We start from the raw sequence: 18556 nt of genomic DNA, 5'->3' as shown, positions 1-18556 counted from the left end.
GAGTCGCAAAGAATCAGACATGGCTCAGTGACTGAACAATGAACAAGGGAGGAAGGTGGGAGCGGGGTTCAGGAAGGAGGGGACACGTGTATGCCTATGGCCGATTCATACTAATGTACGGCAAAACCCATCACAATGTTGTAAAGCAATTTTCCTTGGATTAAAATAAACAAATTTAAAAAAAGAAAAATGAGGCCAAGGAGGAGGGTCAGTAACACTGTTGTTTTTAGATCCTCTATGCTGTTTTTAAAAAATTCTAAAAAAAAAAAAAAGTTCTTATCTTTTAGAGATGTATACTAAAGTGTTTATGGGCAAAATGATATGATCTCTGGAATTTAAAAATAATCCTTTGGGGTTGGGGTGGGGGTAAAGATGAAGTAAGATTGGCTGTGAGTTCATAATTGCTCTTGTGGGAGGATGGATACGGGGGCTCTTTACATTGTTCTCTCTAGTTCTGTTTATGTTGGCAAATTTTCACAATCAAAGAAGAAACGAAGCCATGTCACCTCCTCCCAGAAGCCCTCTCAGTTTCCTCAGAGGGTGAGCTCCCTCCTCTGGGCTTGTCAAGCTACCTGCCACGCAGAACTGCAGTCCAGTGGCCTGCTTCTTCCTCTAGAGGGCAGAGTGGTGGCCTTGGGTCCCTCCATCTACCCAGGACAGGGTTTCCGGCATGAATGAGCAGATGACTCTTGGTCTGGGTTCATTTGTGGTCAAGCAGCTCAATCTCCAACAAGCACTTAAGTTCCTTTGATGGCAAAGGCCGGACATTGTCTGTTCTCTTGGGGTGGGGCAGCGTGAAAACTTTGAAAGAGGATATTTGCTGGTTGGTGACTGCGGCTGAGTGAGTTTCCTGGGGAATCCAGTTGCTGACTGGACCGACCGACACGCTCTGAGGAACTGGCAGGACTGGTGCTGCTTCTTACGTGAGAGTCCAAAGGCCTGGCAAGTGCAACTCCCAGGGCAAACCCCACTCACACCCCCCTGGGCAAAGGAAGAAAAGCCAGAGGAGCCAGATGCCCCAAGTGTCTGGGAACAGCTGGTGACTGGACGGGAAGTTCTGCTCTGACACGCAGCCATCCACACCTAGCTAGGAAGTCTGTGGCTCGAACAAAAGCTCAGGGAGAACCCTACGGCTCCCATCAGGCGAAACCCCAGGATGGAGCTGCTGGAGGTGCTGATTTTCCTGGCCTCCTGGGGAGTCGCCAGGGCTGCACCAGGTAGGCACTGAGGATGCCTGGGATCGCTGTGAACTCAGAGTCCAGGGCTGCTGGAAGCTGCTCAGGGAAAGCTGAAAATGTTGCTAAGAATAGCAAGACAGGGAGCTCAGCTGGGGAGGCTGGGTGCGAGAGTTAGTGGGCAGAGGGTGTGCTGTTTGAGCCTAAGATTGTTAAGTGGAGGTGACGGCTGGCCACAGGAGGAACATGGACATTGTTCAGAGCTATTGGTAACTAAGAGCCAGCCAGCTGGTAGAGGTAGAAGGTAGCAGGCAGATTCATGAATTCATTCAACAAATATTGGTCGAGTAGCTCTCAAATCTAGTATTTTATTGGAACTCTGTTGAGGCATTTTACTAACCTCATTCCCTTTTTGATCTGTAACACATTTTAGAATTTCCTAACAGAGTTCACTGTTGTTTAGAAATCTGCATCTGGAGAAGGGAATGGCAACCCACTCCAATATTCTTGCCTGGAGAATCCCATGGACAGAGGAGCTTGGTGGCTATAGACCATGGGGTCGCAAAAAGTCAGACACAACTTTGAGAATAAACCACAACCTCAGAAATCTGCAAGGGTTTCTTTTCTGCAAATGCCACCAGCAGATTATAATTTTGTCAAAAATGTGCACGCACACACTACATGGATCCGCATCATACACGGTATAAATTTTATCCTTGCTGGAGTACTCCCATCTCTCTCTTAAAAGGACATTAGATTAGCAAATTATACAAACGCTTTGTTGTTTTGTTTAAGACAAAGGCAAGCTTTCCTAAGCTTGAATTTATAGTTCTTCAAAACAAAAACAAGGCATAAGAACTAAAATGTCCTGGGGATTAAAAAATTATTTTGAACCAAAAAATGAATCATGCACTATTCTTGGAACCAGGGTTGTGGCAGAAAAGAAACAAAATTCCAGTGCTGGAGAAACCTCCCTTCACCTCAGGAGAGACAGACTAAAAGACACATAGACAAAGAAATACATATTCCAGGAAATAACGAGGGTTATGGAGAATAACAAAGCAGAATAAAGGAGTAGAGAGGATGGGGGAGAAAGACTACTTAAGGGGTAGCAGAGAAGAACTGTCAAAGTGACATTTGACTAGAGACCTAAGGCAGCACGGGAGAGAGCTGTGTGGATATCCAGAAGAACATTCCAGCAGCAGAGGACAAAAAGTTCACAGGCCCTGAGCTGGATGCACAGGCCATGTGTGCGAGCAAAAGCCTGAGGCCAGCGTGGCTGGAGCTCAGAGAATGGGGGATGGCGGGGCAGGGGGACGTGGATGTTGGGAGATCACGGGAGTGGGGCCAGGGGCTGGTGCCAGCTCATGTGTAAACTTGCAGACAATTTTAAGAATGCCAAGTGAGGGAATTCATGGGCTGTTTGATGGTTAAAACTCCACGCTTTCACTGCCCAGGTTCAATATCTGGTCAGGGAACTAGGATCCTGCAAGCTGGGAGGTGCAGCCAAAAAAAAGAAAAAGTATATAAAAACATGCAAACAAAGGAAAATAGTCAAGAAGAGCTAACATTTATTTTCTGAGTACTTACTATATACTGTGCTTATGCTTTGTGCTTGACATATATTGTCCTCCTAAAACCATTTGAAAAATGAAGTGAAAACACCTCCTCTGATTTTTATCTCTGTAGTGGTGGTTTAGTTGCTAAGTTGTGTCCAACTCTTGTAACCCCACAGACTGTAGTCTGCCAGGCTCCTGTGTGCATGGCATTCTCCAGGCAAGAATACTGGAGTGGGTTGCCATTTCCTTCTCCAGGGGATCTTCCCGACCCAGGGATCAAACCCAGGTCTCCTGCACTGCAGGGAGATTCTTTACCATAGTCCTGTAAAGTAGGTACTATTACCATTATATCCATTTTGTGGATGAGGAAAATGAGACCCAGAGGGAACATAAAACTCCCCAAGATCCCACAGCTGGGAAGTGGCAAGACCAAGTTCGTACTCAGCCACCTTATCCACGATACACTTTGATGGGTCCTCTTGGGATTGTGGGTACTACTTTTTTCCCCCCCTTTTCTTCAAACTTTTCTGGACTGTATACATCTATAATCTAAAACTGGAGTTAAATTTAAAAAGAATTCCATAGCACCTGTCAGTTTTTTCAGAATCTGAGTCTCTTCCTGAAGTGCAGACTTTTGAGACACCCAGTCAGATAGCCATCACCCTTGCTTTGCATAAGGCCGTGGAGTTTCTACCTGCACCATCCTTTGCCAAGAACTTGGGTGGGGCACCAACTTGCTGGTTTCATTTCCTCCCACACAAACCAGAGGCTACACAGCATTTATCCCTCAGCCTCTAACTGCAGACAAGCCCACAAGTTCTTTCTGTGGGAGCCAGTGTGGGAGGCAAACATTTCCTTGAAGAATGACGAGCCTGCCTCTTGGAGCTACTGTGAGGCGATGGCGAGCCACACAGCTAACACAAGTGAAGTGAAGTGAAGTGAAAGGCGCTCAGTCGTGTCTCACTCTTTGCAACCCCATGGACTGTATACTCCATGGAATTCTCCAGGCCAGAATACTGGAGTGGGTAGCCTTTCCCTTCTCCAGGGGATCTTCCCAACCCAGGGATCAAACCCAGGTCTCCCGCATTGCAGGCGGATTCTTTACCAGCTGAGCCACAAGGGAAGCCCAAGAATACTGGAGTGGGTAGCCTATCCCTTCTTCCGCGCAGATTTACCAGCTAACACAAGGGGTCGGTTTTAACAAGTTAACCCTTTGTGTTTTGGAGGGCAGTGGTTTACAGAGGAGGAGTTATAACTGAAGTGTTTGGGATCATTGCTTAGCATCAAAAATGATAGCTTATTATTGTTATTGTTATTTAGTCACTCAGTTGTGTCTGACTCTTTGCGATCCCATGGACTATAGCCCACCAGGCTCCTCTGTTCCTGGGATTCTCCAGGCAAGAATACTGGAGTGGGTTGCCATTTCCTTCTCCGATAGCTTGTATGCAAATCTAAAAAAAAAAAAAATGTCCAAATGAACTTATTTACAAAACAAGAACAAACTCACAGAGAGCGGATTTATGGTTACCAGGGGAACGGGGAGGGGGGGATAGATTGAGAGTTTGGGATTGACATATATACACTGCTGTTTTTAAAACAGAAAATCACGGACTTCCCTAGCAGTCAAGTGGTTAAGGCTCTGTGCTTCCAATGCGGGGGTCATGAATTTGATCCCTGGTCAAGGAACTAAGATCTTGTGTGGGGCAGCCAAAAATATATATATAATAATAAAAATAAGAAATAAAATAGATAACTAACAAGAACCTACTGTAAAACCAAACCAAAGCAGAAAACAAAACAAAAAAATCCCCACAAAGGACTGAAATTGGGACCAATATTGCTTTATGGTGGGTTGTATGCATAACAGATAAGTCACGGAATCATAGGCAGTTGAAACTGATAAAATAGATAACCTTTGTGCAAAACACAAATCTTATGCTTCAGAAAAAAGAGGCTCCAGAAGAGAAGAAAACCTGAGGTCCAAGGGGCAGAGCAGCCCAGGGATTAAGCACTCAGGCTGGTTTGTCCACTCCATGGCCATCCACCCCTTTTCTACTAGTATCGTTATCCCCATTTTACAGAAATGGGGACACTGAGGCTCAGCTGAGGAAATCTCTTGTTCAAGTTGCCATTGAATGTGTAGCCAGGATTCAAAACAAGATTTCTCTGATTTCAAATTTCATGCTGTCCTTTCAAAAATAATCCACTGCCTTAAGCCAGAAAACCTAGGTACTACCTTTTAATATCTATGTGACCTTGAGTCTCTATTTCACTATCTGTAAAATAAGGATAACACTATAGGAGGAGAGATTAAATCAGGTGAGCTCATGCACTTACACTGCAATGTGCTATAAAAGTTTAAGACCTTTTTTTTTTTAATATCTAAGGTCACATGGCTAACTAGTGGCAAAGTGCACTGTGATCATTTCTTTTCAGGTACAGTATGAATCATAGGTCTGCCACTAACTAGCTCAGTTTCCTCGTCTGTAAAATGAGTATGATAATAGAACGTATTTCATCATTTTGCTGTGAGGCTACATAGGCAGAGGGCTTGGCACAGCAACCGGCCTTCAGTAGGTGCTAAATAAATGGCAGGTGTTTTCCTGCCTTCCTCTTCTTGTCTCTGACCATAATCTTTCAGACATTTTAAGACTGTCTTAGACTCTAGGAATGGTTTTTTCGTCTCCTCCACCCCAACATGAATCAGTAAAAGGATCTCACATTATATATGATTTTTAATGACTTCTAAAAATAATTTTTAAAAATATATTAAATATACTAATTTTGTTTACTTATTTGGCTGCCCCAGGCCTTAGATGAAGCACAAGGGATCTGCGATCTTTGTCGTAGCATGCAGGATCTTTAGTTGTGGCAGGTGAGCTCTTGTTTGCGGCACGTGGGATCTCATTCCTTGACCAAGGATTGAACCTTGACTGCCTGCATTGGGAGCTCAGAGTCTTAGGAAGTCCCTAATTTTTAATGACATTTATAAATGTTGCATTTGAAATAGATTGTTGGTTTTGATGGCACAGATTTTTTCCCCTCAACTTTGGAACCAATGCATTTTTTTTCCCCAGGTCTCTGAGATTTCCATGGGCCTTACAGAGGGATTAGGCTCTGGGTTCTGTATCTGTTGTCCCCAGTGTACGAAGTTAGCCTGGTGACACCTTGGTGAAGAAGGAGGGCCAAGAGACTACTTTGCCTGCCCAGGCACAGGGAGCAGAGTTGAGCTCTCAGAATTAAGGCTTGAGGGTACACTGTGCCCGCCAGCCCTCTGCTCAAGTAGAACCAGCCAGGAGAGGACGGCATTCGTCTTCATATTGTTCCTGGCCCTGGACATTTACCTGCAGAGGACAGCAGCTGAGTGGACGCTGAAGCAGGCAGGAGAAGGACACAGCCACCCCTCTCATCCCATCTCCCTTCCGTGGTGAAAGCAGAACTGCAGGATCCCCAGTGATCAAATTCAGAGTAATTGCTGCTTTGCATTGATGAGGGCTTATGCATTCTCTCGTATTCTCTCGTTTTAAACCTCACAATAACTGTAAAAGGTAGGGGGCGCTGTTGTCCCCATTTTACAGATGAAGAAATTGGCAGAGATGAAGAAATTGGCAGAGAGTCAGTTCACCCAGCTAGTGAGCACTGGAGCTGGAATTCCAACCAGGTCTGTGCCCTCAACACTCACTGTAACTCACTGAAGGAAAGGGCAACCCACTCCAGTTTATTTATAGTCTCAATGATTAATGAATAATCATGATAGCTAAGATTGGTACCTTTTCTTAAAACTCAAGGATTCTGAGAATACACTCTTACTGTAAAAGATCCAAGCAGTATGGATATAGAGTTTCTTAATTTTCATGAGATTTCCCCAGATGAGGTGTCTTCATGGTAATGTTTGAGAATCTCTGGTCCAAAGGATAAAGTGTTAAAATTCCCACCTCCCCATACCCTCCCAGTCTCACTCTGGGTCCTGGGGGTAATTGCCAGGGACAGTGGTGTGTGGAGAGTCCTCTGGACAAACACCCCTCCCCCCTTTTTTTTCTGGTTGAACACAGTGATTTATTTGAAAATATTATACTTTTTTTTTTCAAATACAGTAATAGAAGGGGTTCCAGCAAGTCATATGGAGGGAGATGTTGAGGGGAGAGTGTAGGAGGAGAAGGAGGAAAAACATTACGGGAAGCCCACCAGAAGGGTCAGGCAACCATATTGTGTGTCGTTAGAATTGAAGGTGGATACACGACTGAGCGACTTCACTTTCACTTTTCACTTTCATGCACTGGAGAAGGAAATGGCAACCCACTCCAGTGTTATTGCCTGGAGAATCCCAGGGACGGGGGAGCCTGATGGGCTGCCGTCTATGGGGTGGCACAGAGTCGGACACGACTGAAGTGACTTAGCAGCAGCAGCCGCAGGGACTTCCCCCAGGGGGCGCTAGTAGTAAAGAACCCACCTGCCTATGGAGGAGACCTAAGAGACTTGGGCTGGATACCTGGTTTGGGAAGATCCCCTGGAGGAGGAAATGGCAACCCACTCCAGTATTCTTGCCTGGAGAATCCCATGGTCAGAGGAAACTGGCGGGCAGTTCATAGGGGTGCAAAGAGTCAGACACATTCTGAAGCAACTTACCAGCATGCAGGGACTTCCCCAGTTGTCTGCCTTTTAATGTGGAGGGTATGGGTTCAATCCCTAATCAGGGAACTAAGGTCTCACATGCTGTGGAATGTGGCCAAAAATTTAAAAAAAAAAAAAATTGAAAGTAGATAAACAGGGCCTCTCCCTGATGAATGGCACACTTGGAGAAGTCCCCAACTGCCTCTGAAGTTGTCTAGGCTTTGACTGACTCCACCTTTCTTCCCCACCATGCTACTCTTTTTCTGAGAGTTGACCAATAATAATGTCAAGGAGCACTTTTCTTTCTTCCGTTTTAAAAAAATACTTAGTTTTTTAAATCTATTTTGGCTGTGCTGGGTCTTTGTTGGCACACACGGGCTCAGTAGTTGTGGCACATGGGCTTAACTGTGGTATGTGGGATCTTAGTTCCCTGGCCAGGGATTGAACTCGGGCCCCCTGAGTGTGGAGTCTCATCCACTGGACCACCAGGGGAGTCCCAAGGAGCATTTTTCTACCAGGGCCATAATCTGTTATTCAGGAGAGATGGCTCTTCCAGGTGAAGCTATACACCAGTCTTCCAATGACCAGCTTTGCTGCCTAAAGCACAAAGGCCACTGAACATCCAATAGCTCACTGTCCTCACTTGGAGCTTATCCTCAAAGAGCTTGACTTCTAACTCATTTTCATTTGAGGCAAAAACATTAGGAGAGTTGATCCTAATATGCTAGCAACTGTGAACCCCAACTTTATGAAATGAAATATCATTTCTCAGCTACTTTGCCATATTACTTAACCTTAGTTAGCCTTTGCCCATTTGCAGGAAACTCAGCTGAAACCAACGCTGACCACCCCCTGCAATAACTCAGTGCCTCCTCAGACTATGATGGGATGCTATTTGCTGCACTTGTCCCAAGCCTAGGTGCAAAATAATCCAAGAAATGCCCTTTTTACCCTGTATTGGAAGTACCATGTGACAGTGGGAACCCAGGAGGGTGGTGGTGTCAAGTGCCAATTTCTCACAAATCTAAAGTCCTGTGTTTTTTCATCATTAAATCATTAGTGACTACAGGGATGGCTCTGAGACTGATTTTTTTTTTTTTTAATTATTAAAAAGTAAAGGGACTTCCCTGGTAGTCCAGTGGTTAAGAATCCGCCTTGCTATGCAGAGAACATGGGTTTGATCCCTGGTCGGGGAACTAGGATCCCACATACCTCAGAGTGTGCCCATGTGCCACAACTAAGACCTGATGCAGCCAAATAAATAAATATGTTTTAAAAGATCTCTTGGGGAAAAAAAAAGTAGAGACGGAAGTTTTTATTTTAGTAGGACTTTGCCTAACAATGGGGTCTGAGGGACACAGTGACAGATATACCTGTATCTGGCTGGTGTCATGGGTTTCTATACCTCATGAGCAAGACTCGGAGAGAGCTTGAGGGACCAGGCAAGGAGGTTAACCGAAAATGTTAATTGACAGCTTCCAAGGTTGCCTCCTATAGCTATATCCTGAGCACCACACACTGCCTCTTCTAAAATTAGTCTCTTAAACAATTATTTAATTCCTCTGCTTCCCAGGACAACCAACCAAGATCACAGTGAAAGTAACAAGAAAATACCTCTGAGAGTAAAACTCTTACAGTCAAATAAAATAAAACTGTTAATTCACCGTTGTATTTATTTGTCAGACAATTGTAAGCCACTGCAGGGGACAAGTGAAGCATCGTTATCTCTGTCCCCTAGGAACTTAAAATCTAATTGGGAGGAAAAGCACACGCCAATTGTAATTTAAATATCTTCACTGATTAAAAAAAAAAGGAAAAGTAGAAAAAAGTATAAAAAAGAAAATCATTAACTTTTTCATTGGGTTCCTTATAAATATTTCTCTTCATTTTTATGTGCTTTTAAAAATAAAATGACTACCACACTACATACATAGTTTTATAGCCTGCTTCTTTGACTTAATTTTACTTACCAGGAGAAGCAGAAAAGGAAGTCTTTATCCCCCCTTCCAACGTTACAGCATATATGATGGATTAAGGGTTAATATTATACAGACAAGGGCTCTTACAAACTAAGAAAAATAATGGAACACCTCAATAGAAATAAAGAATCTGCCTGCAATGTGGGAGACCCTGGGTTCGATCCCTGGGTTGGGAAGATCCCCTGGAGAAGGGAAAGGCTACCCACTCCAGTATTCTGGCCTGGAGAATTCCATGGATAGCCCATGAGGTCGCAAAGAGTCAAACATGACTGACCGACATTCACTTTCTTTCTCTCAACAGAAATGGGCAAAGAACACACAAGTAGAAAAGTCACCAAAAAAGAAATACAAATGGCCAATAAACATATTTAAAATATTCAAATTCACTAGAAATTCAAGAAATGCAAAATAACTAATGAGATCTCATTTTTCACCAACCAAATTGGCAAACATTTTTTATAATATTCACATCTTCAGTGGAATATCTAGTACATGAATAAAAGCTTTGAAATGTTCACATCTTTCTCTACTGGAGTTTTTATTCTTAAGAAAAAAAGCATTATAATCTACAGGCTAGCACAGGGAACTCCCTTCAACACTCTGCAATGACCCACATGGGATAAGAATCCAAAAAAGGTGGACACATGTATATGCACAACTGATTCACTTTGTTGTCTAGCAGAAACAAATACAACATTGTAAATCAACTTATACTCCAAAAAATGTTTTTAAAAAGTAAAGAAGAAAAAAAGCAATTTACAACAGATTAAAAAAAAACCTGAAAGCAATATAAATATTATGTAGCATTGATTCAGTTGAGTTCAGTCACTCAGTCATGTCCAACTCTATGCAACCCCAAGGACTGCAGCACGCCAGGCTTCCCTGTACATCACTAACTCCTGGAACTTGCTCAAACTCATGTCCATCGAGTCAGTAATGCCATCCAATGATCTCATCCTCTGTCATCCCCTTCTCCTCCTGCCTTCAATCTTGCCCAGCATCAGGATCTTTTCCAATGAGTCAGTTCTTCAAATTAGGTGGCCAAAGTATTGGAGTTTCGGCTTCAGCATCAGTCCATCAGTAGCATTGATTACATTATTGTATATTCATCAGTGGCCTTTCCTGATAGCTCAGTTGGTAAAGAATCCACCTGCAATGCAGGAGACTCCAGTCAGATTCCTGGTTTGGGAAGATCCGCTGGAGAAGGGATGGCTACCCAATCCAGTATTCTTGAGATTTCCTTGTGGTTCAGCTGGTAAAGAATCCACCTGCAATGTGGGAGACCTGGGTTTGATCACTGGGTTGGGAAGAACCCCTGGAGAAGGGAAAGGCTGCCCCCTTCAGTATTCTAGCCTGGAGAATTCCATGGACTGTATAGTCCATGGGGTCACAAAGAGTGGACACCACTGACTTTCACATGAATAAAATATGTACAGAAATTAAACATCATATTTTCCTTTTTTTTAAATTTTTATTGAAGTATGATCGATCTACAATGATATGCCAATCCCAGGTGTGAATCTAGGAAAAAGTGAAACTGCTATACAAACACATAAATGCACTCCTTTTTAGGTTTCCCTACCACACAGGCCACCACAGAGCACTGAGTAGACTCCCTTGTGCTACACAGTAGGTCCTTATTAGTATCTGTTTTGTATACGGTAGTGTGTGTGTTGATTCCCAATCTTCCAGTTTATCCCTCCCCCTCTCATTATCTCCCCCCAATCATAAGTTTATTTTCTACCTCTGTAAATCTATTTCTGTTTTGTAGATAAGTTCATTTGTACCCTTTTTTTTTTCTAGATTCCACATATAAGTGATATCATATGATATTTGTCTTTCTCTATCTGACTTCACTCAGTATGAGAATCTCTGTGTGTTAGTCCCTCGGTCGTGTCCCACCCTTAGCAACCCCAAGGGTTAGGGTTAGGGTTAGGGTTAGGCCCACCAGGCTCCTCTATCCATGGGATTTTTCAGGCAAGAATACTGGAGTGGGTTGCCATTTCCTGCTCCAATGAGAATCTGTAGGTCCATCCATGTTGCTGCAAATGGCATTGTTTTGTTCTTTTTAATGGCCGAGTAATATTCCATTGTATATATATACCACATCTTCTCTATCCAGTCCTCTGTTGGTGGACATTTAGGTTGCTTCTGTGTCCTGGCCATTTGTGAATAGTGCTGCAATGAACATGGGAGTGCATGTATCTTTTCGAATTATCTTTTTTTCTGGTTATATGCCCAGGAGTGGGACTGCTGGATCATATAATAGTTCTATTTTCAGTTTTTTAAGGAACTTCCATACTCTACTCCATAGTGGCTGTACCAGTTTGCATTCCCACCAACAGTGTATGAGGGTTTCCTTTTCTCCACACCCTCACCAGCATTTACTGTTTGTAGACTTTTTAATGATGGCCCTTCTGACTGGTGTGACCAGTTTTTATTTGCATTTCTCTAATAATTAGTGGTGTTGAGCATCTTTTCATGTGCTTTGGACAGGTCCTTTCTTGTTCACTGTCTTATTTGATGGTTATAGAGAAGTAGGCCAGATGTCAAACACCCTCAGTCCAACTGGCTTGCTCAGAGTCCTCAGCTTGGATTGTTGCTGTTGTTCAGTCGCTCAGTTGTCTCCAGCTCTTTGCAACCCCATGGACTTCAGCACACCAGGCTTCCCTGTCTTTCACCATATCCCGGAGCTTGCTCAAACTCATGTCCATTGAGTTAGTGATGCCATCCAACCATCTCACCCTCTATCGTCCCCTTCTCCTCTTGCCTTCAATCTTTCCCAGAATCAGGGTCTTTTCTAATGAGTCGGCTCTTTACATTAGGTGGCCAAAGTATGGGAGCTTCAGGTTCGACATCAGTCCTTCTAATGAATATTTAGGATTGATTTCCTTTAGGATTGACTGGTTTGATCTCCTTGCAGTCCAAGGGGCCCCAGATGAGGAAACCCAGTAACCTGCCTCCCTCTTCAGGGTCCTTGTGCTCACCTTCTCCATGCCATGATAATTAGACCGCAATTCCTTACAGTCTGTGACTAATTCCATAGAAGCCTGTGGCTCCCGTCTCTTATGGGTAGCATAGATGTATTATGAAAGCATTCTGGGATCAAGCGCTCTGACACTGTAGACAGGGAAGATGTCCAACAGCTAAGTCAACAAGATAATTTCATGTGCGAGAGTGCTCTGAAAAAATAAAATGGGAGAGTCATTTGGAGTCACCCAGCTAGAGACCAGATGGGTGGGAAGCAGTGGAACTTGAGCAAAGGCAGTCAGAGAAGTCTTATCTGAGGAGGTGATTCTCCAGCTGAGACCTCAATGAAGAAGAGAAGGCAGCCGTGCGATGATCCGAGAGGACTGGGGAAAGCGGCAGAGGAGTCAGGAAAGAGGCCCTGTGAGGAGAGGGAGTGGGCGGGGTCGGGCCAAGGAGAAGAGGAGGGGCCTATGGTCGGCCTCCACAGTGAGGAGACTGGAGCCTAAGGCTGCCCGTGTCTGAACCTCTGGCCCTCTCTGCCATTCTTTCCACTCTTCTGACCTCTCCCAGAGTCAGGCCTTTGAGGCAGTGGGCATAAAGGCAAGCATCTACACACACACACACGCACACGCACACGCACACTCACGTATGCACACAGAGGTCATAGGAAGCCCAAGGGAGCCTGGAAGGAGTTCCAGTTCTACACTGACTAGTCTGGAACTTGCCGGAAGAGAGAAACCAACAGCTGACACTCGAGCCGCAGACAAGGAGTTTCTGAAGTTAAGAAATGCTTGTTGAGAACTTTGAGGGCTGACATCAAAGGGGAAGAGCTGCTCCATGTTTGTTGTTTGCTGAGAAAGTGCCCGCTTGAGGCAAAGGGATGACCTCTGTATGGTCTGCAGAGGAAGCAAGGGGCCCACATGCCAGAGAGAAGGGAAAAGTTTCTCAAGCTTCCATAGCCAACCTGGCTGGCCTGACTGGAAGCTGGTGTGACCCACTTACCGTTGCCGGCAGGAAACCCCCCAACTCTGCCCACTTTCTTGATGAAATGGGGTAACCACCCCATTTCTTTTCTCTGCCTTAGGATGTTGCCCCTGTAGGAGTAATTTCAAATATGTTCAGTTCAGTTCAGTTCAGTTCAGTCGCTCAGTCGTGTCCCACTCTTTGCTACCCCATGAATCGCAGCACGCCAGGCCTCCCTGTCCATCACCATCTCCCGGAGTTCACTCAGACTCACGTCCATTGAGTCGGTGATGCCATCCAGCCATCTCATCCTCTGTCATCCCCTTCTCCTCCTGCCCCCAATCCCTCCCAGCATCAGAGTCTTTTCCAATGAGTCAACTCTTCGCATGAGGTGGCCAAAGTACTGGAGTTTCAGCTTTAGCATCATTCCTTCCAAAGAAATCCCAGGGCTGATCTCCTTCAGAATGGACTGGTTGGATCTCCTTGCAGTCCAAGGGCCTCTCAAGAGTCTTCTCCAACACCACAGTTCTAAAGCATCAAGTCTTTGGCACTCAGCCTTCTTCACAGTCCAACTCTCACATCCATACATGACCACTGGAAAAACCATATCTTTGACTAGACGGACCTTTGTTGGCAAAGTAATGTCTCTGCTTTTGAATATGCTATCTAGGTTGGTCATAACTTTCCTTCCAAGGAGTAAGCGTCTTTTAATTTCATGGCTGCAGTCAAATATGTTAGTGATCACAATTCGTGTGAAAAGTTTTAGTTTCCCCCATTATAAACAAAGAGTCTCAGTTAGGGTAAAAACTTAAAATGCACGCATAGATGATCTACAAAAAGAGTTAAAATAAAAGGCATTGATTTTACCCCCTTAGCAATCACATTTTCCTTGGAGTGATTAGGGAGCCAGAGGACTCCCACCCACCTCCACCCCCAGCATTTACCATGTGATTTCAAGCATGTTGACCTCTGAACTTTCATTTCCTTATCACCAAAATGGAAAGGGGATAATGATCAATCCCTTCAGGGCTGTGAGGAGGATGATTATATAATGATCGTGGGAGGGACCACGGTTTGTTTAATCAGTCGTGTGTACCTTGGTATGAACAAGTTTCTGATTCTTTCCGGAGACCAGGTTTAGATCAGGAGAGGTGGGCCAAAGCTCAGAAGCATCAAGGAGTGAGATCAGGGTCCAGACTTTACCTTTGGTCTTAGAGTCACTGGGGGCGGGGGGAAGGGAGGGTGGAAAGAGTCGGGGACTGGCTAGCCAACCCTGAAAGCAATAGAAGGCATATTCCCAGGCCCAGGCCCATTTTACTGGGATGGGTGGGTGTTGACTGTTGGCACTAAGTGACACAGGAAGTGGAGGAGGAAGTGAGAGCAATGATGGAAAGTGAGGAAATTCTGGAAACAGGAATTAGGGGAGAGGCCAAACCTGTTCAACCTCTCCTTCAATAGGCATCATTGAAACCACTTACACCAGGCCCTGTGCTGGATGCCGATGAGAAAGCCACTCCAAAGCCCGTTTCTTTAGATTCCCTTCTTTGTGTTACACCTCGAGATTTTTGGCTCTTCACCTCACATCCAGAGTCACTAACAAGTAGGCCCACAATGAGAAATTCAGGCCAGTCTGAAATGACAGTCCACCTTTCCTGGTCTTCTACTCATAGACACCGTTTCCACACATTTTTGTTGTTCAGTAGCTCAGTCATGTCCGACTCTTTGTGACCCCATGGACTGCAGCACGCCAGGCTTCCCTGTCCATCACTATCTCTGGGAGCCTGCTCAAACTCATGTCCATTGAGTTGGTGATGCCATCCAACCATCTCACCCTCTGCCATCCCCTTCTCCTCCTGCCTTCAATCTTTCCCAGAATCAGGGTCTTTTCCAATGAGCTGGCTCTTCGCATCAGGTGGTCAAAGTATTGGAGCTTCAGCTTTGTCATTAGTCCTTCTAATGAATATTCAGGGTTGATTTCCTTTAGGATTGACTGGTTTGATATCCTTGCAGTCCAAGAGTCTTCTCCAACACCACAGTTCAAGCACATCAATTCTTCGGTGCTCAGCCTTCTTTCTTTTTTATTTCCACACATATTCCCCAGCCTTTTGCCGGTATTAATTAGCAAGATCTTATGATGCCTTTGGTGTGTAAGCCTTCTCCCAGATTTTTGTATATATTTCCCTAGAGCATAACATTTAGCTCTAGTTATTGGCTCAGAGAGGTGAAGCATCTCACCCAGAGTCACACAGCTAGTATGTGGTTCCAGAGCCTGGGTGCTTAACTCATCTTTGCTTTAAAACAAGCACTCTACATAGAATTCCTGAAGGATTCCTGAAGGCCACACAGTCCAATCCCTCCTGCTGCTGCTGGGAACACTGAGGTGGGGAGATAGAAAGGATCTTGTCAAAGGTCAGAGGTCAGGGACAGAACCAAGCCTATTTTCTGCTCTGCTCAGTGCCTCCCTGGGCAAAGCCCAGCCCTGGATTTGGAGAAAACTTCCTTTCACCTGTGTAAACTCCCCTCTCCTACCCCAGGGTTCCCCTGATCCCTCCCTAGCCAGGCTCAGGGAGGAACCCATATTAGAGGGGTCTCCTTGTCCCTGCAGGGAAGTTCTGGCACATCTCTGACCTGCACCTGGACCCTGACTACAAGGTGTCTGAAGACCCTCTCCAGGTATGCCCGTCTGCAGGTTCCCAGCCGGTGCCCAATGCAGGCCCCTGGGGCGACTACCTCTGTGATTCTCCCTGGATCCTCATCAACTCCTCCATCTACGCCATGAAGGAGATCGAGCCAGAGCCAGACTTCATCCTCTGGACTGGGTGAGAGCCGTCACCACAGCTGCCCTTCCCTGGCCACTGCGAGTGCCCCCTGCCCTCCTGGCACCTGCCCCAAACCATCTCCCTTAGTCCTCACACCAGCCCTGTTGCAGAGAGGACGAACCTGAAACTCAAAGCTTGTCCATGGGAGCCTGGGCCTGGCTGATTCCAGGGTCTGTGCCCTTGACCTCGTGTCTCCCAGACTCAGCAGAACTTGGCGCTCACTGAGGCTGGGGACATGGTCATGGCATGTTTGGGCATGTGGGGAAGTCCTGGATTTCAAGTCGGGGGATGAACCCTGCTGCCACTCCCACCAGAGTTTAGGGGCTGCAAGCCCCAGAGACCCAAATGCAGGGAGAGGAGAAAGTTAGGAGGGCTGAAGGTGGGCCAGCATTGGGACCAAGTGTCCTGGCCAGCTGTGGGCCACCCCTGGCTGCCTGGCCTTGCGGGTCCTCCCTGGTCAGAGCTTGGCCTGCATAGAGAGAGCTTGAGGAGCAATTTCAGCTCAGCCATAGTGATGCCATTTCTGCTCCTCCTCCAAGGACACTGCTGTAAGTCCTTCAACTTTCCTCAGCACTCGTGGTCCCCCCTTCACTCACTTGATCCTTCCCTCCCTCTCTTGGTAGATCAGCCTGCCCTGTGCTCACCCCTGGGCAGACATGGGGGAACAGAGATAATAGGGACCCCAACCCTCCTTCAGGGAGCTCAAGGTTTCCTGGGTGATATAGATGTGGTCACTGACCATGATATCCCAGCGAGGAGAGAGGGGCATTGAGCGGGTGGGGGAGTTTCACAGGGCACCTGACTCCTTCTGGTGAAACTGGGAGGACTTCCTGTAGGAAGTGTGAGCTAGAGAGCAGGTGAAGAGGGCTGGCTGGAGCTCTGGCTTCCTGCGCCCTCTTCTAGCCTCTATAGACACTTCCATAAGGTGGAGCAAACCCACGATGGCCCTAGCTGTCTCTCACTGTGACATGGGAGTGACCCAAATGACCCTCACATGGACAGTAGTGGGTGGAGTAAGGCTGGACCCTTAAGAAATGTGACCATCTCTCAGAGAAGCCTGGGCAGTTCTGGTTTCCCGGGGCTCAGGAATCAATCCAAGGAGAAAGTGAGTTTTAGGCCATGACTCTGGCCCCCTGCTCCCTGAGAAATGAGTAACATTCTAAAAGACATGATCCCTCTGAGAAATTCACCATCCTTTAACAGAAAAACATGATTTTTCTGGGAAATCTCTGGGACTTGCAGAGGTTATGACATTGGATGAGAGGACCTCAAGGGCCCCTTTTAATTCTTCAGTTTCTAAGAAATCTGGCCTCTCCTGGGAGAATCGCAATCCCTTGGGGATTAACCTGTAGCAACTGGATATGTTTTCTATCACACAGAATTCAATCCTCCAGACTAGGGGAAAATGGAATTTTGTTCTGATGTCTTCAGATTCCTGGCCTGTCTCCAGGGAGGACGGGGCTCCAGGGCCCCTCCTGCTGTCCTAACGAGGGCATCAGAGACACTGTAGGATGTAATGGATGTGAGCATAGACCCTGGAGCCGGGCTGACCGGTTCAAACCCTGGCTCCACCACTGTCTTAGGCAGGACTCTTCACTTTTCTGTGGCTTCGTTTCTTTATCTGTCAAATGGGATAACAATAGAAGCTCCACTGTAGGGTTATTATGAAGAATAAATGAGTGGATATGGGTTCAACACACGACAAGTACCCGGCACAACGTGAGCCCGTGTGGACTGCCAGTAGTGGTCTCCGTATGATTCAGCTACTTAACTTCCCCAGGGAGTCTCAGGGCACAGTTGCTGTGCTCAGTCCAGCAGAGTCCTCAGGCTTTTGATTGTGGGGGCTCCTATCACTCCCAAACCTCCCTTCCTCCTTCTTTCCCCAAACCTCCCTTCCCTCTTCTTCCTCCTTCTTGCTGCACCTTTCTAAGATGGATCCAGGAATTTAGGTCTGTCAAATGAGGGGTCGGGTGGGGGCTAAATGGTCCTGGGGCAGGCCCTGGACCTGCCAGAGTACATCCAGATGTTTTATTATGAAGGCAGATCCAAACACCTTAGAACCCTTGGGGCAAGGAATGAACTCAGATCGGCTTCTCCACCCCACCGAGTCAATGATGCCATCCAACCATCTCATCCTCTGTTGCCTTCTCCGTTAGCCTTCAATCTTTCTCAGCATCAAGATCTTTTCCAGAGTCGGCTCTTCGCATCAGGTGGCCAAAGTACTGGAGCTTCAGCTGCAACATCAGTCCTTCCAATGAATATTCAGTGTTGATTTCCTCTAGGATGGACTGGCTGGATCTCCTTGCAGTCCAAGGGACTCTCAAGAGTCTTCTCCAACACCACAGATCAAAAGTATTAATTCTTTGGCGCTCAGCCTTCTTTACGGTCCAACTCTTACATCAGTACATGACTAAACCATAGCCCTGAGTATATGGATCTTTGCCAGTAAAGTGAAGTCTCTGTTTTTTAATACTCTGTGT

At 45.9% G+C, this 18556-nt stretch overlaps 1 protein-coding gene across 2 annotated transcripts in view; it reads left to right on the top strand.

The window, feature by feature from the left end:
- The first annotated feature begins 646 nt into the window (after positions 1 to 646).
- SMPDL3B (sphingomyelin phosphodiesterase acid like 3B) overlaps positions 647 to 18556 on the top strand; it is a 32806-nt gene continuing 14896 nt past the window's right edge. Inside the window, exons 1-2 of one of the 2 annotated variants that reach the window (XM_006049660.3) lie at positions 647 to 1217; positions 15863 to 16076. In XM_006049660.3, the coding sequence (XP_006049722.1) occupies positions 1157 to 1217; positions 15863 to 16076 (275 nt within the window). In that variant the 5' untranslated portion in view covers positions 647 to 1156. The remainder of the gene's footprint in view (positions 1218 to 15862; positions 16077 to 18556) is intronic. The other variant, XM_006049661.3, reaches the window with a different exon arrangement.

This window comes from Bubalus bubalis, chromosome 2 (genome assembly GCF_019923935.1).
Source record: "Bubalus bubalis isolate 160015118507 breed Murrah chromosome 2, NDDB_SH_1, whole genome shotgun sequence".
In the NCBI taxonomy this organism is placed as follows: Eukaryota; Metazoa; Chordata; class Mammalia; order Artiodactyla; family Bovidae; genus Bubalus; species Bubalus bubalis.
Note: the sequence above shows the minus strand (reverse complement) of the source record. Positions and strands in the feature narration are given on the sequence as shown.